Genomic DNA, 25,781 nt, shown 5'->3' on the forward strand with positions numbered 1-25,781 from the left:
GGCACAACTCAGCACGCTCTGATTGCTTAAGATAGTTCTGCAAAAGAGCTCGTAAAAACCCCTAAACCTAGAAACTCGGGGGAGACCCTTTCGGATCCCTTTCCCTCTCAGTGAGCTTTATACTTTTGCTCAATAAACTTTGCTTTGCTGCCTACCCCTTTTCATCTGGTCTACCTCTTCGCTCTTCTTTGAAGCAGCGTGACCAAGAAAGGCGGGCACTAAAGACAGAGAAATTCTGAAATAGAATGCTAGGTGCAGAGGCACATATCTGTATGTTTTTGGCTTTCAGTTGCCAAATCCCTTGGAAATCTCTTGGAAGTCTCTACCAGTGTACACTCTTCCACCAGTACCCATTTTCCCACACCTTCTACCAATTTTGGGTAGTATTAAAAATAAGCAAGGAGACAACCATCTCCCACAACCAAAAAACCCAACAACTTTGCCAACTTGACAGGTGAAAAACCAAAAGAAAGCAAAAAAAATGTCATGTCATTTTAAAAAATAGCATTTCTTTGGTTACTAGATATTGAACATTTAAAAAAAATGGTCATCTATTGTGTGTGTGTGTGCCTATTTTTTTTCCTGTCCGTTTCTTTTCTTCTTTTTTTAAAAGATTTTATTTTATTTTTAAAGATTTTATTTATTTATTTATTTGACAGACAGAGATCACAAGTAGGCAGAGAGGCAGGCAGAGAGAGAGAGGTGGAAACAGGCTCCCTGCTGAGCAGAGAGCCCGATGTGGGGCTCAATCCCAGGACCCTGGGATCATGACATGAGCCAAAGGCAGAGGCTTTAACCCACTGAGCCACCCAGGTGCCCCAAGATTTTTTTAAGTAACCTCCACACCCAACATGGGGCTCAAATTCACATCCCTGAGATCAAGAGTCGCACTCTTACCTGAGTGAGCTGACCAGGTGCCTGGTGTTACTGTCAATTTTCTACAAGATACTTTCCTGTAGAGTTTTCTAACTGGCCTCTACCCAGTGAGGATATTAATCCTTGAAAATACATGCTGCAACGAACAAAGAAATAGTTGCATATATTTCCCACTGTATATTGCCTTTTCCATTATTTTTGCACATGGCTTCCCAGAAATTTTGGTTTTTTTTTGTTGTTGTTGTTTTTGTCTTCCTTTTTATTTATTTATTTATTTTTTAAGATTTTATTTATTTATCAGAGAGAAAGAGGGAGAGAGAGTGAGCACAGGAAGACAGAATGGCAGAAAGAGGCAGAGAGAGAAGCAGGCTCCCTGCTGAGCAAGGAGCCTGATGTGGGATTCGATCCCAGGACGGTGGGATCATGACCTGAGCCCAAGGCAGCTGCTTAACCAACTGAGCCACCCAGGCGTCCCTTTGTTTTCCTTTTTAAATGAACTTACTTTTGAGTACAATTTTATGTTTATGGGAAAGTGATTGAGACAGTATGGAGAGTTCCTACCTACCTTTCATCCCATCTGCCCTAGTGCTCCCTTCTACATAACTGTAGTGATTTGCCCAAACAAAACACTACCATGCAGGATTGAAAGTTGTCTGTTCATGGGTGCCAGAGAACCAAGCCAACTCACACCATCTTCATCTTCCTCCAATGGAAAATCTAGTTGAAAGTTTGGTTGGTGGACATTTAGAGTACGTTCTTTTCAGACACCTTGATTTTGTGGATTTTCCGGGCAGAGCACAGAAATCTATGTCATTCAGAATGTTCTGAAATTTATCATTCACCGTTGACTAACAGAGCTGTGGGACTCTTTTTACTATAACAATAACATTTCTACATGCCAAGGGCATTCAGAGTTTTGATTTTGAAGGGCTCTGGAGCCTGGAAACTCCGCTGGAGGATTTAATCTCCTGTGGTTCCTTTTAATCCCTCACTTTCCCCTCGAGCAGGCTGCTCACTTCCTGGGGTTAAAGGGCAAACGTGGGAAGTGTGCCTAACATCATCCTTAATAGGAAGTAACGTGCCATTAGAAGAGAGCTATCATCTTTCTCTTTCTAAATTACAGCTTCCCCACTGATAGCCTGATAAAGAAGCATTTGGTCTAAAACGGTCTTTTCCTAGAGCAGAGTGGAATTACCTGGGATGACAGGACAGGACAGTGTCAGAGCAGTGACCCATGGTCTGAGCATGGAGCTCCTCCAGCCTGCTCCACTTCTGATCAGCCCTGACCAGAGGCTTTGTGTAAGTCCCCTCCCGTCTGGCGCCTCATTTCCTCATCTGCAAAGCAAGGGCACTCCAATGATCTCTTTCCGGTTGGAGATTTTTCTCAGTGATTTTCAAAAACCGATTTTATTGGAGTTGATGGATATGTTTATGATGTGGATTGTAGTCATGGTTTCCTGGGTGTATATATATGTCAAAACTTATCAAAGGGCATATTTTAAATACAGACAGTTTATTGTTTGTCATGTATATCTCAACACAGCTATCTAAAAAGAGATTTTATCCAGCTTCTAGAATGATGAGGCAAGAGAAAGGACAGTGGTCTGTTCTGATAAAAATCTGTTTCCATTGTCAGTAATAGAGAGAAATAAACAGTGCTTTCTGGAGTTTCCTTACAGCCTCCTACTAAGGTTTGTGCTTTCTCCTTCTACGGTTTCTATTTGTTATTTAAAAGGACTATTTGCATCCGTTCCAGGGAATGTTCATTCTGCTCATCCCAGGTATCATCCTTGAAGTAGACTGCCCAAGACTCAAGAGTGTAGGGTCCAAGCTTCTCTTGGATGCCCACTGTGGTTCTACATTCATTTCCAATATCCTTTTCAGGAAGAGAAGAGAATTGTTATGCTTCTGCAAAATGAATGCAATTCATTGGGTAGTTTGTTTGAAATCATGTTGTATAAGGGCGATAAAACAAATTCTCCCAGTGGAACTTCACAGCGTTATGTGTGGGAGAGGAGAGGGGCTGTGGGAGGCTGCATGGAGGTGGAGGTCTGCCCTTCCTGCAATGCGCCCTGGAAAGCATCCTTTCCCCGACTTCTTCCGCTCTCAGCCAGGCACCGGTCACTCAGCAACAGACTCCAGATTCTCCTGCGGAAGTACTTTTGAGCCCCGCTCACACATTCCCTCTGCTACCACCTGGTCCTGATGCACCACTTTAAATTAATCTGGATTTCTCCGGGAAGCTCTTTACCTGGCTCTTTGCTTCCAGGGTCCCTGTCCTGCAGCCCACCCTGCCAGATTGATCATTCTCAACACTGCCTTCCTTAATCACTTGCAAGCTCAGCAGCCTCCCAAGGCTATTTCCCCCTTTCATCAGGGGTAAACTCTGCTTGGACCACGAGGACTTCATTAGCAGCCTTTCTGGTATCTTTTCCTGTTTCACCTTTCTCGCCATGCCCAGTGGCCAGAAAGGTGTTTCGTCGTGTCTGCCCAAGTGGGGCAAGTTTCTGCCTGGACCTAATCACATGCCCCAGGTTTCTCAGTTCTGGATCTTTCTCATCTCTCACTATCACCAGCTTTTCCTAAGCAAATCCTACCTGCTTTAAGACTCACTCTGCTCAGACCCCATCTTTCCCCAGAAGCTTTTACTGATTCTCCAAGTACATTCCAATTTCTATGACTACTGTTTACTTGCTGGGAGCAGGACACAGGAGGATGAATTCCGGCCTGTCTCTTGGTTTCTGTCTTCTCCCTGACACCCAAGAGAATGAAAAACCGAGTTTGATCCAGGAGTTTCTTAAACTGGAAACACCATGCTGGATACCTTCCCCCTTCAAGTATGTACTTGAGAACTCTAACCCCTGGATTCAAAGTGTGTGTGGAGGAAGAATTTGACATACAGAGGACAGAAGAAAATTTCCTTGTGTCTGTTTATGGTTGATTCTTGCTGAGCTGGACATAATGTGTGTGAATGATTAAGTGCAATAAGGTATGATTTCCAAAAATAGGTAGTTCGATCTTTCTCTTCTGCAATGGAGAACAAAGTCAGATTAATGTAGACTTATGTTTATAGACAAGGAAAGATCACCTTTGTTTAAAAAAACCCTTTGCTTAAAAATCAGAATATATGGTATCATCTTGTTTTCAAGAAAAAGCTCTAGGGGCGCCTGGGTGGCTCAGTGGTTTAAAGCCTCTGCCTTTGGCTCAGGTCATGATCCCAGGGTCCTGGGATTGAGCCCCACATCGGGCTCTCTGCTCAGCGGGGAGCCTGCTTCTTCCTCTCTCTCTGCCTGCCTATCTGCCTGCTTGTGATCTGTCAAATAAATAAATAAAATCTTTTAAAAAAGAAAGAGAAAAAGCTCTAAAACACGAAAGAAATTTGGAAAGATATATACCAAATGACTTTTTTCGGGTGGAGGAACTACTGGTGATGAAATGAAATACTTCCCTTTTATCCAAACTTTCTATAACAAGTAACTTCATTGTCGTAATCAGAAAGACATTTTCATTTTGGGAAAAAGCACAGAAACAAGGACATCAATTTGGTACAAATGCAGATGGATCACTTTAGAAACAGTCCAAAATTGAATATTAAAAGGCCTTCTGTTTTGTTTTAATATAGAGTGAGGACAGGAATGGGCCACCTCTACAGGGAGATTCAGCAGATGTGGACTGAGTGATTGTAGTGTTTCAGGGTAAACATTATAAAAATAAACAAATGAGCAAACTAATGGAATGTGATAGACTGGACGCTGGCGTAATTACTGTAAATGCTGTGCCCTTTTTTATTTGTTTTTTTTTTTTTTTTCTTTTTTGTTTTTTGGGGTCTTTTTGGTCAGACACCGAAAAAAGACTTTAACCTCGGATCTATTAATTTGGCTTCTATCACCGGTCAGTTAGTGGCACTTTATGTTCTAAATCATAAACACATGATTTGCCCTTGGTATGCTCTAGCAATTTTGTTTTCCTTCCATCAAAGTTTGTTATCTCATTGCAGGAATGGAAAATGTACGGATTGGACATATCACACAGGTGGGTGTCTACAGCCTTGAGAATTGGACATGCAGGTGGGAATTTTACCATGTGGGCATTGAACTTGAGTTCTTACACAGATCAGCCTCAGCCATGGGCCCTATAAATAAAGTTCGGGAGTGACACTGAATTCTGGACTCTGGGAAGACCCTTCACCATGAAGTTGATCCTGGTTTTTTGTGCCCTTCTGGGGCATATCTACTGTCGAGAAACATTTGAGGGGTAAGTTGTGCTTTCTGGTGCCTGTATGAACTTTTTTTTCACCTGATTCAGAGGGTCTCATCGGATAGTTGCAGAGTAATGGGTGTAAGCGTACGGCATTTTCAGATTTAGAGAGGGAATAGTGGGAATAAAGGAATGAGTGACCCAGGGAAGAGATAAATGACACCTAAAGGAAAAAACCGAGTGAAATTTGAACACATATACATTTCTCTCTCGCCCGGTACAATGAGGGATGATAGGCGTCAGTGAAAATAAAGCAGTCTGGCTGATTGTCTCAGTGCTTCTCAGTAAGTGATGGTTTCTCTTCCACCACTTCCTCCTGGCCATTCTGGGCTTTGCCCTCCACATCAGCCCTTGCCCTCCCCACCTGCAGATCTAGCGCCCAGGCCATGTAACCTCACGAGCTGGGAGGACCGGGGGTGTAGATTTCAGCCCAAACTCAACTCTCATGGCATCATAGGATTCACCTTTGCTCTAAAGTACTTTGGTTTCAAGATTCTGTGAAAGGCTTTGGGAAGCATTTCTTAAAAAGCGTTCCATAGAATTAAAGAAGTGATCAAGTAAGTCTGGCCCAAAGAAGTTGGTGTCAAATAAACTTGGGAATCAGAGGGTTTAACAAACTGTAGGATTTCTAGTGACTTTTACTGAAATTGTGTGTATTATAAATCTATAAGAAGGGATATAAGTTGTTACATTTACCCATTTTTTTTGATCATCAAACTCCTTTCACTTTTTTTTTTTTTTTTAAATGTGCTGAATGACTCAAAGGGCTACTGTTCTTTAGAGCACACACCAGGAAATTTAGTCCAAAGCAGTACTTTTCTCAGTGCCTTCCCATTACAAAAGCGGGGGTGTGTGGGGGTCTCCTGAGTGTCTGCACTAACCAAAAGGAATGAGACTCAAATGGAAGAATTTTCAGATCACAGGGCTGGTGTCTCCTTGTAGGCAGAAGAGCCTTGAAGATCTCATACTCTATTACTTAGGTATTTTACTAGCATTCATTGGAAAGGCATGGCACTTGGTTTCAGAAGACCTGGGTTCTGAAGATCTGGGTTCTGGTCCTTGTATATGGCTCTTTGTACCAATCCTTTCCCTGATGCACAAATGCTCAAGGCAGTGACTCAGGAAGTCAGCCTAGTTGGAGAAAGGACAGAGGAGAGGAAATCTCCTGCCAAGGAAGGGTTATACGAATCCAGATCTGCTCCCCCACTTATTTCTAAGAATATGTGTTTGCTTGTTTTGCAACTTCTTTTTTCGCCAAGGAGTCTTTGATATCCTTTATTCCTCATTATACATGTGTACGGGTGTGTGTGGAGAGCACAGCATGATTTTTCAGGGTCCCCGTTGTCTCTGGCATACCTCAAGCTTACACCGCATGAATGGGGTTTGGAGATGGAACTCTAATACATTTCAGTTAACAACAACAATAAAACATTGTAGGTCTATCCAGATGTGAATTCAATTTCTTCTTACAAGCACCAACTTAATGATTCCACTTTAAAAAAAAAAAAAGCAAAAAAACCTCATTTCTGAAAAGCAGGAACAGACAAGTTTTAAAAGGTATTGCTTTATGACCAGCAGGTGTTATTTTATAAATAATCATTAGCTAAAGGAAAGGTAACTATAATGGCAAACTTCCTGCTAGGAGTAGGTACACCTCTCAATTATTATCTAGATACCATATCCTGGGGGGGAAGTAAAGCCATTCTACCAAGTCCTCATTGTGGGGATGTGGGTCAGTATACGATTTATGAGTTTTTTAATTGTCAAAGAGATTATTAACTTCTCCATTAACCTCATACATGTAGGGAGTAAGGAGCAGAAAGCAGCAGGAAACAGTGTCCAGCTTTTGCTTTTAAGGTCATGTCTGTGGTTCATATTCTTAGGGACCAGGTTCTTGAGATCTCCCCAAGGAATGAAGAACAAGTAAAACATCTGGTGGAATTGGAGGCTGAAGAACATCTTCAGGTATCCATTCTAAAGGGAGCTTCTGTTTCCCAAAGTGACTACTCCACAGTTAGACATGATGATTGGGATCTCTGACTTTGGACTGTATCTCATCTTTCCTGACATAGTGTGGAACACTAACTCACGGAGCTGAGATACAGAAAGCTTGGGCTGTAGTTTCGACTCTGTGGCACTGGGGAAGTCACCTACCTTCCCTGTGTCTTTTTATCCCATTCAGTATAATGAGCATAAACATACCATTCTTCTATCTCACAGGTTTATCGTAAGAGTGAAAAGAGACCGAATGTGAAAGTTACTTTGAAAAACTGTTGAACAGCTTTAATGCATTATTTCCATCCTACGATAATATACAGTATTAATATTCTATTATTAAATGAATTAGATTGCTTGAATGTCAACTGTTAAAAAAAACTGCCATAGTTTTAAATAATCTTTGCCTTCTGCCAATTTTAATATCTAAACATGGTGGTGGGGGGGAAACAATAGGACACAAAGGCCCCGGCTTGGATATTTAAAAACCCTTTTGCAATATCAGAGTGATTCTGCAGTGATTCTAGTCTTATGGGCTGGAGGTAAAATAGATAAAAATTGATTCCTGGAAACCTGTCCATTTCCCTGGAATAATCCTCTTATTGCCTCGGCCTTTTACCCCTTCCAGCTTGATTTTTGGAAATCACCCACAACCCCAGGGGAGACAGCCCATGTCCGAGTTCCTTTTGTGAATGTCCAGGCAGTCAAAGTTTTCTTGGAGTCCCAGGGAATTGCTTATTCCATCATGATTGAAGATGTTCAGGTAATTATCCCACCAACCATCCTTCCAGAGTCTTGCTGGTTTACATGAACTGAAGATCCATCCTTTTTTATCCTTGGATACTCTCTGCCAGGGAAAAGGACCTGTGGGCATTGCTAGGACCTTCCTGGAGTCTTGACTACCCCTGACACTGACCCTCTCCCTTTTGCATTTGGCATAAGTGGGATATGGTAACTAAAATCTTAAGTGAGAGGGCAGAACAGAACCTTTGTCATGAAATGTAAAGTACAAACTGAAGAGTGTTCGTTTAAGTGAAAGCAAAATGCTATTCATTTAGTTTTTTTTTTTTCTTAAAGATTTTATTTACTTATATGACAGAGAGAGAGATCACAAGTAGGCAGAAAGAGAGGGAGAAGCAGGCTCCCTGCTGAAGAGAGAGCCCGATGTGGGGCTCGATCCCAGGACCCTGAGATCATGACCTGAGCCGGAGGCAGAGGCTTAACCCACTGAGCCACCCAGTTGCCCTCATTTAGTTTTTAATTGGGGGTTAACTTGGGTGCTGGTTTCCCAGAAAGGTAGGAGAGCCATAACACAACCGCGGGACCGACTGGCATCCTATATTTGCAGCATCTGGCTGGCCAGAAGTCCTATTGGTGCCTAATCCCCTTTCAAGATGTTTCCAGAATAAGGGAAAGGCATGACCCCAGAGCCTGTATAACAGGAAGAGGATGCTTGGGACTGGGGACCTGAGTGTTAGCATTTCCCTCACAACTGTAGATGCAAATGGATTGCTGTAAACTAACCACAGGTGTGACTGGTTTACCTTAGGTTCTGTTGGACAAAGAGAATGAAGAAATGTTACTTAATCAGAGAAGGCAACGGGATGGTAACTTCAACTTTGAGGCTTATCATACTTTGGAAGAGGTAGGTGTTTCAAAATGAACGCCAGAGAAATGGGCTGTTTTTTCCTCTGATGACAAGGCTTTTACTTCGACCTGGTGATTTAATGGGAAGTATTCTCATATGGTTTCCTAACTTCTTCAGTTTTCTCTAGGATTTCACAGCCAGTATCAGTGTCACTGCTTCAAGGCAGGACCCTGAGGCCCACTTGCCCATCCCAAGAGCCATTCCATTATTTGGAATTGTCTAGGAGTGTCTTAAGTGGGCACACAAACAGCCTCTCCTGCTGATGAGCCTCTCCTGTCAAGGCCCCTCTGCCGATTTCTGACCCATGCTGCCCACAAAGCCATTTGAGAGCAGTGCTTCCTGGCTGCCACTGATGATAGAATCAGGGGCTTCCCCCGACACCTCTGACTTTCAGCCGAGGGTTGGGTCTCCCAGCCTACCAGTGCTCTGAGACCTAATAGCAGCAAAGTCTTGTGAAGTCTCTGCTATCTTTCCTGAGTTGTTGGTGTGAAGAATGCTTCCTTCCTCCAGCTGGGTCACACACTGCCACCTGGCCATCTGCTTGCCTCTTCCTGACATAAAGCTTTTCTTGGGTTCACGGGGGTCCACTCGCCTAAATGATTTGGAGTGGGGGAATGGAGGGGAGGAGAGAAGAGATGGGGGTTGGAGGGTAACAGGGGGAGGTGAAGGAGTAGCACAGAGCCAAAGAGGAGGAAATCTGGTGGGTACTCATCCCCTAAACCAGCAATTTTAAATGCAGAGAAGTCTGAAACTAATCCCCCCTCATCCCCAATTTATTTGGTGGCAAAAGCTAACCTGACTTAAACTCATCTGGGGGCAAACTCTGACCTAAATGGACTCGCTACTCATTTGTTTTACTGCCAGAAATATTAGTATCTCTGAATATGAAGCAATGCCACATGTATAATACGCAATATAGGCTTTCTCCGACTTTTTTTTTTTTAAGATTTTATTTATTTATTTAATGGAGAGAGAGAGAGAGAACAAGCAGAGGGAGCAGCAGAGGGAGAGGGAGAAGCAGGCTCCCCACTTGAGCAGAAAGCCCAATGGGAGGCTCCTTCCCATGGCCCGAGATCATGACCTGAGCTGAAGGAGGATGCTTAACCCACTGAGTCACCCAGACGCTCCCTTCCTCCGACCTTTCTTTAAAAAAAAAAAAAATCTTAATTTGAAGCCTGTATGGCTCCTAAGGGTTTCAGATAAGGGGTTGCGAACCAGTATAGAGAATGAGGGGTAAAGGGCGTGAAGAAACAAGGGGCTTGCCCGCTCTCCTGGCCTGGCCTCGCAAATTGGCGTCTGTGTCCCGCAGAGAACAAGCGCTGGCAGCGCGGCTGGAGGGGCCCTTTCCATGCCGGCCACTCTCCAGACACGCCCAGGCACGTCCCAGCCTCAGCCAGGGCCACAGCTTGGGTGCCCCAGACGCGCAGCATTTCAATCAGCCTCGCAAGTAGGAGCCCAAGGAGCTGGGGGCAGAAGTGCCTCAGAGGCCACTTCCCTGTCGCCCCGGGCCTCAGTCAGCCCCGCTGTCTGGTCTCCAAATCCACCTTTGTGTGGGGGGGGGGGGGCGCTGCCATTCGTGCCCCTCTGCTAATGAAGCGAGCAGCTCTATGGCCGGGGAAGCTGCCCGTCCGCGCTGGGCTGAGGAGAGCCAGAGGCAAGCCTGAGAAATGCCATTTTGTTGGAAGCACAAAACTGGAACGAGCCGGCTCCGCTGCCACAAAATGGCTTCCCCCTCCCCAGCCCCTGCGGACGCCCAGTGATTCATCATGTCTTCGCTTGGGGGGTCCATCATCCCCAATCCGGCAGCATCTGCCGCGCTGCCCTCTCCATTCCCGGAGGGAATGAAAAGGGAGGCGAGGGAAAAAGTCACTGATGGTTGCATCACATCATCCATTTCCAAATGTCTACTTATTCGTCTTACACATTTCAGATTTCCCAAGAAATGGATAACATCGTGGCTCAGCACCCGGGTCTAGTGAGCAAAGTGAATATTGGCCATTCTTTTGAAAAGCGGCCCATGAACGTGCTCAAGGTACACAGGTGCAGCTGTGGGTTTTCCTCCCGAGGTTTCTAGAATCTCGCCGCTCCCAGGCGGGCCGTCAGTCCTGGCTCTGCCTGCAGAGCGGCTCCTCCCCCCACCCCCACCCCCCACCCCCTTTCCCCTTTCTCCTCCTAACCGGTCCTTGCTGGTTTGGAGTATCCACCTCCCCACTACCCCCACCCCCTCTTTCTTTTTCCTTTTCTCTATCCTGCGCAAGCCGACGCAGGTCTGCAGGAGTGAATTAATGCTCTCATCTTGATAGATTCGCTCGCAGGGAACCAGAGGCGAGCGCGCCAATAGGAACAGAGGAAGGGGGAGGCAGTGCGGGCCCCAGGGCGAGGGGGGGCGGATGGAGGAGGTGACGGGGGTCCCAGAGCGAAGCGGGGCCCGGGGGGTGGGGGACAGATGGAGGAAATGACGAGGGCCCCAGGGCGGGGGGAGGTATGAGGGCGGCGGTACGGGCCTGGTCCGGAGGTGGAGGCTTTGGCTGGGGGTGGTGTGCGCCCCAGGGGTGAGGGGGAAGTTGGACGTAGGGGTGCTGGCCTTTGGGTGAGCAGGGGCTGGGGAGGTATTCTGTAATTAATCAAGGTAGGAGTTCTGTACCTTGTTTTCTTTTTCTTTTCTCTCTCTTTTTGAAACCGAGAGATTAAGAAAAGGGGAAAAAAAAAAAAAAAGCGCCAAATACTTGCCTGAGCTGCATTTCAAAACAGAAGCACTCCTGCAGTGTGCGGGAGGAGGACAGGGCATCTAAATTGCACAGGCAAGTGCCCGGAAAACAAAGGCTAGTTTGAAAAAGGTTAGGGTTTTACGCCAACCTGTAACCTCTGACAGTCTTACTGCTGGTAGTTTCAAGCTTTTTAACTTTGCCCAGAAAAAGAGTGAAATTTATTTACCGGGTTTCCTAGAAAGAGTTTGTGAAAGAGGGGAAAAAAAAAAAGAAGAGAGAGTGAGATAATGTCACAACTCCCTACTAATTTTGGAAATGTTATGGCTGAGAACCAACGGACTCTTTGGGACAGATGGATTTCTCCATAGTGTTTCTCCCAAAGCAAGCTTGAGAAGAGTGGTTTGCCTACTTCATGACACAGTAGTACATTTGCTAATACTTACTACCTTATTTAAAAAAAAAATTTTTTTTTTTCCTACCATTGGGCCAAGAATTCCCAGATTCTCCTCCCCCTTGGATTGTCTTGGCCTTCTCTTCTACAGGGTAATTCGTGGGTGAGAATGCTATGTGTTTTTGAAAGTTCCCTGCTTTCTACAATTGAGCTCTTTGGAGGAAAAGACACGAAACACTTAAAACTAAAATTCTCGAAGCCCATGAAATGTAATTTTTAGCAGGAATTTGCATTTCTCATTTACCTTATCTCCTATGTTTAGAATGCAGCACAGAGATAGAAGTTGATGGTGCAAAAATAATCTTTTCCTCCCCATTTACTGATCCAATTGGCAAAGCCACTCTTCCAAATAAAACTGAGACACTTAGATCATAAAATTTAAACTCTGGAAAGCACCTCCAGAGCCTACCATCCTGTTTTTATGAAGGACTCGAAAGGTTATCACAAGCATTTTTATTACAAAAATAACATAATCATTGCAAAAATTGGAAAACAGAGAAACAAAAGAGGAAAAACATCCCCATATTCCTAATTCCACGACTATGGGGTGATAGCTGTTAATATTTTGTGTATGTCTTGCTATTTCTTCCTCCCCCTCTTCCTTTTTCTCATGTATTTGTGTGCGTATACATATATATATATATATATATACATATGTGAATTAGCCTTTCAAGAGAATCAAAAAGGCGTCATACTATTTTGTAATCTATTTTGTAAAAATTATAATTGATTTCACGTCACTACATTATCTGTACCTAGTTTTTACAAACTTCACAGGAGAAAAAGTCTACTGCCTCTTTTTAGCCTGCATTTAAACTTATATTAGAAGCGGGGGACCAGAAAAAGCACGTGAAATAAGAGTTAATCCACAGCATCTCTGTCTACACCTCCTCCTCTCTCAATCACATCAAGTACAGAAAGAGGGACAGACAGGGTCCTAGGGGAAAAAAGTGGGGACAGGAGCCCCTAGCAGTGGAGCTGTTCACATTTCCGCACTGTTTTACAGTTCAGCACCGGAGGAGACAAGCCAGCCATCTGGCTAGATGCCGGGATCCATGCTCGAGAGTGGGTTACACAAGCTACTGCACTGTGGACAGCAAATAAGGTCATTTTCCCTAAAATTCCTCCATTTATTTTGGCTTTCTGGGGTTAGGCCTCACCTAACCACCCGGTCTTTGATGTTCTTGGCAAGCCTTTCTTTGCATAGGCCTATTTGACCTTTTTTGGGATTGCCGTATTGCCCCAGCCAGCAGGCTGGGACTGTCCCCGGGCCTGCTGGCCATCGTGTGCTCTGTTAACAAAGAGAGTCAGAAGAGATTGAGAGGGTGGTAAGTAGGGACCCCAGGAGTCAGATTTCAGCATAAGAACAGGCTAGAGAAAAATTGTTTTGCTGCCTCCGGCCCCGAGGGCTAAGGGACGATGTTCTAGAAAGCTATACAATCGCCGAAGGGGCTCAGAGGGAAAATATAAACAGGTGCTAGGAGAGTTTACTTTGCCCTACAGATCCAATGCGAAATTAGTTAAGGGTTTCTGGGTTTTTCTGAAAATGTTCCAAATCTGATTTTGAAGTTGGGAGTGTTGTAATACCTTTCTTCCACATGTGTATTGAAATTAGAGTCAGGACAGTGGACTGGGTGTGACCTACTCTGGTATTGCTTAAGTAATTCAGAAATGACACGCTCTAAATCAGAATGTTAATTCATGAGCAAAGGAAATCAATCCACATCAGATCATTCAAGCATGTGCAACCACGTGCGCACCGACTGATACATTTTTCCCTTCAATTAAAATGCAGTTACCTTTAGGGTATTATGAAATGGATATTTAACAGTTGAATAATAATGCCTTAGGATGGCTGAGCACAGGAAATGAATAAATTTTAATCCAACAGAAACTTCAACTCCACTGCTATTGATCGCAAGGAGAAATTTAATTCCCCAAATGGAATTTAACCGGCCCTCTGTATCTTCAGAAAAAGTCTCTACACATTTAAGTAATCTGTTGTTCGTTGTGAGTACTTTTGGAAAGCTAGCCTCTGTGATGATGCAGGAAAGCTGAAAAAATGTCTTTGGTTTACAGATCCCTATAAGCCACACCCACCATTGCAAAATGCTTCCCCAGAATGAATAGAAAGAATTCTGCTTTTGAGAGAGAATGGATAAGTGATATCTGAGTTTTACTTAAGATAAGTGAGTTATTCTGACTGGAAATAAAAGTACAGACGCTGGCATATTAAACACATGAGTACTGCAGGAGACTGGGTTGTAGTCCTGCCAAGTTCTCATTGACCAACAGTGGTATCTAGTTCATAACTGGAAAACAAAAAACAAGAACCACATTGCCTTAATACTCCATCCCGTGTTCCCGGTGAAAGGGGAGTGTGAAATTGACATCTATGTTGTCTCTGCACAGATTGCCTCTGATTATGGAAATGATCCGTCCATCACTTCCATTTTGGACACGATGGATATCTTCCTGCTGCCCGTCACAAACCCTGATGGATATGTGTTCTCTCAAACCAAAGTAAGCCTAGGACCTTTTTCTTCTTCAACAAGAGTTCATGGAAGTGTGTTGGAACTTAAAAGACAAAAGTAACCTTTTTGGTCTTGATTTACCATAAGTGGAATGCGTAATTTCTCAGTAGTGGCCCGGAATTGAGGTGTATAGTGGACTTTATAATCACCTGTTATTCTAACACACGAGGTCTTTACATATTGCCTCCGTCAGAGCCCATTTTAGCTGTTAGGCTGGGCTATTAGAGCTTAGTGTTCACCGTGAGTCACCTAGGAGATTTGTTCCAATTCTCTCTGTGTTTTTTTGTGGTGGGATTGATGGAAAAGAGGAGGCGTATGTTACCTGCTGACAATTAGATTGCAGTAGGATTTGGGTAGGCAGTACAATGCATTTAGCATTTTACTTACAATCTGTAGAAGAAATCCTCTGTAATATCACTAAAAGGAGTTGCGTAGATTTTTTTTTTCCCTTTAAAATCTTATTACAGAACCCCATTGTGGTAACTGTGACCCCACATATATTCAAAGTGAATCAGAGCTTCAAGTTTATTTTTGGAGAGAGCTGAGTACGATAGTGTTTTTCAACATGTGTTCAAAAAGAACTCATACAAATACTAGTACTCATCTCATGAGATATCCTATGAATAGAGGGTTCCACAGTCAAGTCTGGGAAGTACCGCCCACCGTATCCCTTTCCTGGAGTGGCATGAAAGAAACACGAAAGTATTAAGAAACTCTTAGAAGTGCTGAAGTATGTTAGCGAATTTAGCTCTATGTTTTCCTGAAATATTCAATCACAGAACTCTTGCTCTCTCCCCACATGTTGTTGTTATTTCTTGTTATTGTTTTCTTTTTAAAGATTTATTTACTTATTTGACAGAGAGAGGCCATGAGAGAGGGAACACAAGCAGGGGGAGTGGTAGAGGGAGAAGCAGACATCCCGTAGAGCAGGGAGCTTGATGTGGGGCTTGATCCCAGGCCCCTGGGAGCATGACCTGAGCTAGAGGCAGACGCTTAATGACTGAGCCGCCCAGGCGCCCCTATTTTTTCGTATTGTTAACACTGAATAGAATGGGTGTCCTATGGAAAATAGTTTGCCAGGTATTGATTTGAGGAGATAGGGGATTATTTACTTCTCATTTCTGTGAGACAAGCAGAACCCTGTAGGACTGTTTGACACCTCTGTGGGCAAGGAAATTAGTGTCATTTCAAAGGGACCTTCCCAGGAGGGAGCAGGGGAAACAAACGGGATTTTAAAGGGACCATCTCATCAAGGCTGAATGACCATCTTTCTTTTTTTTCCGTTTTCTCTTGCGTTTGGATTTAAAAGAATCGTATGTGGCGGAAGACCAGGTCCAAGGTATCAGGAAGCTCCTGTGTTGGTGTTGATCCTAACCGGAACTGGGACGCAGGTTTCGGAGGTGAGCGTGGGGACCTTGCCCCCAGGGATGGCCCGAAACTGTCTGGCCAACTAGCTGTTTTGCAAGGGCTCTGCAGTGCTGTCAGCCTGCTAAGCCCATTCAGGAATGAAGCCATTTAAAAACCTATTTGAAAAACACTTAAGTAAATTCCCTTCACAGGCACGCGGCGCTGTCACACATCTCTGAGCAGCATTTAATATATTTTGTCTCACATCTTAGTTTTCCCACAAGCTGTAGCCCAGCTCGGCTTCGCTTCTGAGTCTTCAGAACAAGACTTGGCGCCATGGCGGGAGGCCTCAGGAAGCCCTGAACCAACCACTAGAGGGGGTTAGGATCTATTCAGAGGAGAAGCATTACATCATCTCTGGATGCTTCGAGAAAGAAAACTAAAAAGAAGTACAAATAGGATTAAGAAATTGATTTTCAAAACAGATTCAAAGAGAAAATACTGGCTTGCTGCTCGGGTTTTGTTGACTTGTGACTCGGATTTTGGGGGTTTCAGTGGCAGCCTGGTTGGGAGGCTCCTTTATGCTTTTAGGGACCAGTTAAAACTCCTGTGTTTCCCTAATCACAGAATTGAAATTTGTTCTTTCCTCACTAGGTCTGGTCGCAGTGAGGTTAGAAACTGTCTTTTTCACTGCACTGTTGCTAACACTTAATACGGTGTCTGGAACATAGAAGGCAATCACTAAATATTTGTAAGACAAATGAATTAATGAGAGTTATTGAACCAAGAAAAGACCCACTCGGGAATTGTGGCAATGGATGAGTGGCAAGTTCATTCATCGCTTTTATAATAGCTTTTTTTTTTAAGCGTAGGGGAAAAAAAAAATCAAAGCATCAGATCCAAAATGCTGAACAATGCCCAGGAATTCAATGTCAGATATTTTTTTTTTCCCCTGAAATATTATGGTTCTTACTAAATAATCTTGCAGTGAAGTCACAGGTTGTATTTGTACTTTGTCTATATCATTTAGAGACCGTTGGGGAGTCCCAGCCCCTCCCAATCTCCTCGAAGTTTCTCTAGCATTCAGAGCCCTGGCCAGGCCACAGTGGACCACTTTGGTGGTCACAAGTAACTCCAGTTGCTGAGAAAATCAAGGCCAAAGGTGGCCTTGTTGTCAAATGCAGTTGTGATTTCCTCACTGCAGAAAGGGTGTCAGAGGTTCCTTGCATTTGTGGCTTTGTGATTTAGAAGTACAGATGCACAGAATCTTCTGCTCTTCTTGGATGTGAAGAATTGGAAGAAATCCCAGAAAAAGAGCTTGTTCAACTCCCACCCAATGCAGGAATTCCATCTATAATGTTAAATCTAGCTTTTCTTCCAACAACTCCCACAGAGAGGAGATGATCTAATTTGATAGCTCTTTCTGCCATATAGAGGGACCATCTTTCTAAAGAAGAGAGATGCCTCTAGAATCACTTCAGTTTGGCCTCCTGTGCCCTTAGAGAACACCTCCATCTAATGCAGGGACAGTCTTGCTGACTTCCAGAGGAGGAACTCCATGACGCATGGTACATATATCCATACAGCATCTCCCTGAAGCTTACTGTTCCTCCTGGGCTTCTTCTGTGTCCCATCAGGACCTGGAGCCAGCAGCAACCCTTGCTCTGATTCCTATCGTGGACCCCATGCCAACTCTGAAGTTGAAGTGAAATCCATAGTGGACTTCATCAAGAGTCACGGGAAGATCAAGGCCTTCATTACCCTCCACAGCTATTCCCAGCTGCTCATGTTCCCCTATGGGTATACATGTACCAAGTCAGATAACTTTGATGAACTGGTAAGTTTCCAAAATGTCATTTCCTCTCAGCCTTGAAGGTCCACTGTGTGGACAAGTAAGTTTCAGTCATAGAGCCTGGTCCCGTTATGGGGGTGAATTAGTGACAGGTTACAAAGATGAATAGGTTCAACCACCGAGAAGAGTGGGACACAGGCAGAGATTTGAAAGACTGGTTATGGATTTTCCAAATTAAGTTCCCTTGGGAAATAGAATTCACAAAATCACTGTTGTCTTGATCTAGATGAGCGGGAGCCTCAATGGGACCGTAAATTCCCAGGACGCGCTTTCTGTTGCTTAGGAAATAACTACTTGAATTTGAATGTGAGTCTCACAGATCTGTAATTAGATGCTGTCAGATGCTCAAAGTGAAAGAGTACTGTCTCCTAGCCTTATACCTTCCTGGTGCTTTCTGCTCTGTGACCTTCTGTCCTGCTGCACGAACGAACACTCCTTTCCCTCGCTTGCTACCTTCCATCATCTTTCCTGTCTCAGGAATGACAGGGACCTCTCAGAGGGCTCCTTACAGGCGTGTACGAGCTATTCCCAATTGAGGAGAATGTGCAGTCCTCCCAATTTGGCTTTTAGGCTTGGTTTTTGAGACCCATATGTTAGAGATAAACCCTGAGATGGGACCTTTTGGTCAGTTTACTTTCAAATACATTAACGATCAGCAGCTCCTGGCAGAAATGGGCTAAATTATTCCCATTCAGGTGTATCTTTCATCTCATCCATTGGATGTTAGCCCTGTAGGGCAGTGCTCAGAGTTTTGATGGTGAGTAGTACCACTCAAGGCCAAATCAAGGGGAAAAGAACCTTAAGATTGAAAAGAACCTACAAGGTGCTTTTAGTAGACCTAGATGACCTTAAATTCTCCAAAGCTGGTGCTCACATCTCTGCCACATAGTTATCCAGCCTGTGTTTGGACAGTTTTCCTGCCTCCCAAGGGCTTCTGTTCTGTGTTGGAGCAGGTGTGATTGTTTGAGTTCTTCCTTACAGAGAGCCCAAACCTGCTCCTTAATAGTTTTTACCTGCCAGCCCTGGTTATCATCTTGCTCCCTTTGAAAAGAAGCAAGTCCATTAATCATTTAAAGACCAGTAACCTGCTTCTTCTAGGTTTTTCTGTATCCCTACAGCTCCTTCAAACACTCATAATGTAGTGCCGAGTTCCCTCACCATGCTGTTTGCTGTTTTCCAAACATGCTTTGGTCAGTCTCTGTTCTTCAAGGGTAGCTCCCAGAAGTGAGCATAAAACCTGTGGGTCAGCCAGCACAGAGGGGAGCATGGCCATGGCTGCCCTCCTCCAGACCGTGTACTTCTGCTTAAACAGTTGAGGGTCACATTAGTTTTTTGGCAGTAGCCTTGTGCTGTTGACTCATGTTGGGCTCATTGACAACTGAAACCCCCAGGCTCTCTGAGGATTCTGCTGAGCCAGGTTTCCCTCATCTGGTAATTGTACAGTTGTTTTCCTGGACCCAAGTTCAAGACCTTACATTTATCCCTAGCAAGGACAGTAAAGCCTCAATCAGTCAAAATTGGAACCCTCAAATAATGGAAAATATTTTGCTGAGCTTTACTTCTTGGAAAAAGATACAATCATAGGGAGGTAAGCCAATGTAGGGATCTAGCTCAAAAAAAAAAAAAAAATCAACTTTCCCGGTACATCCAGGGGTCAGTATGTATTCTCTTTGGCCCCTTACTTCCACCCTATTTCCCTCCACACCCTCAACAAGGAAGGATGGTGGCAAAATCATGACGCTGGTTTATTTATTGCAAACACCTGGATGATCAGACAAACAATGAAGGTCTTCGTGTTGTATTTTTGAAGCCAACCAAAGTGAACTAGTGTTGACTTCTCAGTGAAAATGACTGAAATGAAAGGGCATTGTACTTAAGTCTACATTAGCCCGAGGGTCTAGTTAATCAGAGGGCCCTGTTCTACATTCTGCACTTGGGCATTCAATCTTCAAGAGGCAAGTGTTATCCATCTACCTTTCCTTGGTTCTTTCTAGAATGAAGTGGCCAAAAAGGCTGCCCAGGCTCTGACCAGCCTGCACGGCACCAAGTACAAAGTGGGACCTATCTGCTCAGTCATCTGTAAGTATCTAATGGGTTTTCACAAATGACACACTAAACGGGCACCATGGGATTTTTGGGCCAGAGCCTGTCAGTGCCCTGATATGAAATGTCTAGGTCTCTGCGCGGGCACTCAGCCCTGCCCGGTTTCCTGCCACCAGGTACTATGTGGTATCTGGAGCAAAGAACTTCCTAAATACTTGAGCTGTGTGCGTTCCTCTCTGCTTCTCCTGACCCTTCCAGCTCTTTGTCATTACATGGAAACTTTTTGCCTAAAAACAAGCTTTTGTCAAGACTTAGTCCTGAGCCATCACTTTTATTAATTATTCCTTTCTGGGCTAAGGGGTTTCCACCCTGAATAATGCCACGGACTTACTGTGGGGGCAGAATGGGGGCAACTCTTTAAAAGGACCGAGATATTTTGGTGGGCAGACTCTATTGCAGCCATTTGTGCATGTAGAATATGGGGAGACAAAGGGGAGGATCAGTCAGGAGTACTGCCAATGTCAGGAACAAAGCTGGGGAGCCTGCTGTCAGACTTTCTGAGACTCTCCTCTCCCATGGTGGATTGGGATAGGAACAAGAAACAACTGCAGTGTCGTGGGAAATCCTAATGCACCCATGCAGATTCTGAGTCCCCCAAAGGAGTCTCCCCACTTCCTTAGGGGCAAACCCAGAAACTCAAGAGCCCATGGTTGAATGCCCAGGAGTTTCCCTGTGCTTCCACACCCATGGACCTTTTGGAAACAAATGCCTCTTACAGGCACACGCTCTGTTCAGCACCCTTTTATTAAGCCTCTACTATTGGCTAATCATTATGTCAAGTACTAGACATAGAGAATCCACAGAAAACTCACTGTTTAATGTGGGAGATGAACAGGAAGATGAATGTTGGTATGCTGTGTGCTGTAGTAGGCTATATGTGGCACAGAAGTATTAGAAAGTTGGGAGGATTTGACAGTGGCAGAATCAGGAAAAGCTGCGTACAGAAGTGGGCAGGATTTTGATGGCTGCTCACCAAACAGTGAGAGGAGGGGAAAAGAATGGGCCATTCCCACTCCAACAGTGCAGGCAAAGGCATAGAAGTAAGAAACTGCATGATGGACTCTGCGAACAACAAGGAGGTTTGGGAACCCTGGAAGAAAGTAGGAACAAGGGGAGTGAGGGTTCAGGTTTTTGGGTGCCATGTTAAGGAGTTTATGTCTTGACCCACAAGACCCCAGAAGCCACTGGAATTTTCAGCAGGGAGTGAGTGTGTTGAGGCTCCTAGCAAGAGTGTGGAGGCTGGATTGTGATGGGCTGGGAGTATGAAATTCCTGCAGGAAGAGGAGGACTTGTTCAGGGGAAAGTGGGGTCCACACTAGAGCAGTGCCGTGGAGGATCTAGGGAGACGTGAAGCAGGGAAAACCAAAAGGCTTTGGTTATTCACGGGATGTGGTAGAGTTTCTCACCGAAGGTCATTGAACAGGGCCGTTAACAGAGGGAGACCTCCAGGAAGGTGAAAGGTGGTGGGTGGAGAGAGAGTGAGTTCAGCTCTGGGGAGGGTGAGGCTGAGAGCACCGTAGTGTTTTCAAGTGAGGACATCCTGTAGGCTGTGCACCTCATGGCCCTGGGCTTCTGTGGAGAGAGAGAGACTTAAGAGTAGCTGACATTAAAAAAAAAAAAAAAAAAGTAGTTGACATGGAAAGGATGGTTGGAATGGGAGAGCAAGGACACCACTTGGAGTAGGAAGGGCCCTGGATGGAGGAGGGGAGCAACCTTTCAGACAGCAGAGGGGGCTCGTGAGGGAGGGCCACCCAGCGGGGCTGTGCAGAGGGGCCCAGAAGCTTATGTTTCAGAAGCCATGGGAGGAGCAGTTTTTGGAAAGGAAGCAGCAGTTAATGATGACGAAAGGCTAGGAGAAGGTCAACTATGACAAGGACAGAGTATTTACCACTGGATTTTTATCACTGGCTTATTGGTGACTTTAAGCAGACCATTTCATAAGCATGGTGAGGGTCACGGGAGGAGCACATGGGATGGGGGAGAGCGGAGGTCTGGAGCCCATGTGGACCCCCTTTGGAGGAGCCCAGATGAGAAGGGAAGGAGAGAGAAATGGAGGGTTTTGTGTGTGTGTGTGTGTGTGTGTGTGTGTGTTTTTCTGAGATGAGAGACTTCTTTATTTACTGTGGGAACAGGACCAATAGAGAAGGAGAGGTGGAAGACACAGGAGAGACAAGAAATGAGCAAGGCAGTGCTACTGTGGAGTAGGGGAGAAAGGGGACAAGAAGGAGTCGAGTAGGGGTGGGTAGATCAGGCTTGAATAGGAGGAGTGAGTCTGCAGATGGGCTGGAGGCACCGGGAGCAGCTACATGGGGATGGAGCATGGTGGGAATCCAAGGGAAGGCACACTTGTTAGTCATGGTTTTCTTAATGGTAGTCTTGGAGAGCGGAGGAGCAAGAGTTCACCTAGCATATCTAGGACAATCAATGTAAATCCCAGAACTACTGATCATGATTATGGTTTTTCTTTTCTGTCATTTTCTTTTCTATTTTTTTTTTTTTGCCATTACGAGGCATTTAAAAGACTTTATAGAAAAAAGAAATCTAATGATCATTGCATTTTATGTTTCAATTTCTTTAGTAATTTTGGTGGTGAACTCAAATATATTTATCTAGTTGTTATCAATGTGTGTGCTCTATTTTGTGTCCAGCCTTTTTCAGTTGATGTTATTTCCTGTACACGTCTATGCATTTCCACTCTAGGTATTTGTTATTCCAGTAGATTGCTATATCCTGGTTATTGGACCTTTATATTGTTTGCTAAATGGTGCTACTACATGCTAGTGCAAACATGTTGGTATGGACTTCTTTGTCTTTTAGATGATCCTTTTGGTGTATATTCCAAAGGCAAGATTACCAGGTCAAACGGGATGAACAGATTTGGAGCTCTTGTTACATATTTTTTAACCTATTCTCTGGGAGGGCTGATCTGCTTACAGTTGCCCTGACCTTTTAAACCACGTTCCACGTGGGATTGTCATCCCTTTTGGCAGAGGAACCCCCAGGGAGGAGGGCCCTCTGACTAGTGGCACTGGGGAAGAAGGCCATGATGGCCACTTGAGGTCAAGAAATGCATGGTTTCTGAGTTGGGCAGCCTCTGAGTGGAGGCTGGTATTGAGAATGTCAGCAGAATGGCATCCTGTGCTCTCCACGTGGGGTCTCAACCATTTTATTACAGGGATTCTGGTTTTTCACCATTCTTATCTAAGGCATGTCCAAGTAAGGTACACCTTGGAAGGCTGAGGTTTAGTGTGCTTTACTTGGTAAGGTTCCAGATATTCCTAATAAGCATGTATCAGACATGTATAAGGTTTGCCATCTGATCTGTTGGAACCTGACCATTAATGGTCAAGCAAGTTCAGGCTCCATTTTTCCCAGAGCTGACTCTGTTATCCTTGATTCTGGCATCACGCCAGCTTGGACAAGCACTGCCTCTAAGGACAGTTCCCAATTAAGTACTTTTTGCCTCCTGCCCTAGATTGGTATGTAGCTCTGGGCTGAACACCTGCTTTACTCCACCCAAGAGGTGGCTGGACTGCTGTGGTGGGTGAGACATTTCCTGGGTAGTTTCTCATCTGGAAAGGGCTCTGAGGAGCTGTGCTATGATGGACGAAGTTGTCACTTGGGTTCTTTCTCAGAGAGGTGGAGGGTGAAAAAGACCCAGACGTTGGGGATGGATGCTTGGTTTTGAGTTATAGTTCTGCCACTTTGGAACCAAGTGATCTCAGGCAGGTCACTCATCCTTCCTTGATTTTTTTCATCTGTGAAATGGGTTGTCGAGAGTCTCAAAAGATAGGATGTAGAATAAAAGTGTTTTCAAACTGTAAGGCACTATATAAATGTTTCTTGTTAGTTTCCTGCTGGATTACTCCCCTTCAGGTACCTCTTACCTTCCACATGGTCTGACTTTTTTGATAGGATCCTAGTCATTTATTCATACTGGTGCTTATAATCACAACTGAAATTTATTGAATGCTTATCCTATATATTTATCTCAGCTCCTTCCCTTAATTTCTCAGAACCTCAGTTTCCTTATCTGTAAAATGGGAATAATACTAGCACCCACCTTGCTACCCATGTGGGGATTAAATCAACTGATTTAACATGTATCTAACATATTTAGTAAGTGCTCAAACAAGTGTTGGAATCATACACACAGTGTTCTCCCACTTAACTCTCCCTATGAAATAAGTACTGTAGTATTATCCCTATTTGACAGATGAAGCCTTTGGGGTTGAGAGAGGTAAGTGCCTTAGGTGATCCAGCTAATGATTTGCAGAACCAGGATTCAATCTGAAGCCAGCGCTCTGTCTACCGTGGACCTCTTAGTGGGATAGGCTGTAGGCAGGTAGCGTAAATTAGGAAATTTGGTATCCAGGAAGATTCAGTTCAAGTCAGCAAACATTCAGGTGAAAGCAAAGACACAAATCACAGACCTTTATAGAGTTAATTTATAATATTAACCGCTAATCCTACTTCTTCCTGGTACAACACTCTTGTCTCCCCCAGGTCTCCCGCTGTTCTCTCCCACTCTTCCATCTGACCTCTCCCCTACCTTCCCTGGGAGGGACCTAAGTGCCCGTCCATTGCTCAGCTCTTCTGAGTCATGATTGCCATAGGTCTTTGTAGGTTAATGCCACCTTCCTTCATCATCTGTCATGTCAGTGGCCACACGTTACACAGGTGCACATTACTTTGTTGGTGTCACCCATCGTGTATAGGTGCCGGGCATATTATTTGATAGCAGAATAAAGCCTACTCCACCCTTATGCTGAAAGTTCCCTGAGGGCAGGGGTCAAATCTCTTACTCTATTGTGTGTGTGTTTTTTTTTAAAGATTTTTATTTGTTGATTTGACAGAGAGAGACACAGCAAGAGAGTGAGCACAAGCAGGGGGAGAGGGAGAGGGAGAAGCAGACTCCCCACTGAGCAGGGAGCCCGATGCAGGGCTCAATCCTAGGACTCTCGGATCATGACCTGAGCCAAAGGCACACTTAACGACTGAGCCACCCAGGTGCCCCTCTTACTCTGCTTGTAATCCCTCCTCTCCCACGAGAGAAAACGATGTCTGCATCTAGCACTCCTCTAAAGAAGGAAGAGGTGTGCCTCCTTAAGGTGTAGTAGATGCCAATTAGGAGAGCAGGCAGGATTCCAAATCGGTGGGTGAAGCCAGAGGCTCCTAAGAGTGCCAGAGGAAGGCTAAGTATAGTGTCCGTTTGAATAACACCTTTTGCTTTTCAAATTAATCTTCTACTTTTTCATGAGCATGACCCTCTATGAAGCTATCCCTGCTCTCAAGGTCCACGCAGAGGGGCCTGACTTATCTCTGGTAATGGTGAAACCTAACACAGAGGTTATGTGTCTGGAGATGCCAGTGGGAACAGCATACTCAGACTTTGTTCTCATTTGCCTTCAGACCAAGCCAGTGGAGGAAGCATTGACTGGTCATATGACTATGGCATCAAATACTCATTTGCTTTTGAACTGAGAGACACCGGTCGATTTGGCTTCCTCCTGCCTGCCAGTCAGATCTTGCCCACAGCCGAAGAGACCTGGCTTGGCTTGAAGACGATCATGGAGCATGTGCGGGACCATCCCTATTAGGGCTCTGGGGAATAAACACCATTAAAAGCTCTTTGGTTTGAAGCAGAGTTGGGTTGTGATTATTCCTTTTTCTAACCCTGATCTTGAGGACTATTTCTCTGATTTATGTTGCCCTAAAACATAACAAGCCACTGAGCTGTACCCCTTCATCTTCAAAAACCATGAACAAAACCCATCCTGAGCCAAAAGGCTCCCAACATCGTTTAAAAATTAAAAAAAAAATTGTGGTAAAATATGCATATCATAAGATTGATCATCTTCACCATTTTTAAGTGCACAATTCATTAAATACATTCACAAGGTTTTGCAATGATGACCATCATCTATCTCCGGAAATTTCTGGAAATTATCCCAAACTGAAACTCTACCCATTCAGCAATAACTCCCCATTCTCCCTCCCAACAACCCCC

At 44.5% G+C, this 25,781-nt stretch overlaps 1 protein-coding gene across 1 annotated transcript; it reads left to right on the forward strand.

Moving 5' to 3' along the window:
- Positions 1–5,065: 5,065 nt before the first annotated feature.
- CPA2 (carboxypeptidase A2) lies at positions 5,066–25,382 on the forward strand. The gene is made up of 11 exons (XM_044244598.1): positions 5,066–5,130; positions 7,017–7,098; positions 7,757–7,891; positions 8,678–8,773; positions 10,707–10,808; positions 12,942–13,040; positions 14,348–14,458; positions 15,779–15,869; positions 17,454–17,653; positions 19,663–19,747; positions 25,184–25,382. The coding sequence occupies exons 1-11, from the start codon at positions 5,066–5,068 to the stop codon at positions 25,369–25,371; spliced, it is 1,254 nt and encodes a 417-aa protein (XP_044100533.1). The 3' UTR covers positions 25,372–25,382.
- The last annotated feature ends 399 nt before the right edge of the window (positions 25,383–25,781 follow it).

The sequence above is a fragment of the Neovison vison genome, chromosome 4 (assembly GCF_020171115.1).
Source record: "Neovison vison isolate M4711 chromosome 4, ASM_NN_V1, whole genome shotgun sequence".
Lineage (NCBI taxonomy): Eukaryota > Metazoa > Chordata > Mammalia > Carnivora > Mustelidae > Neogale > Neogale vison.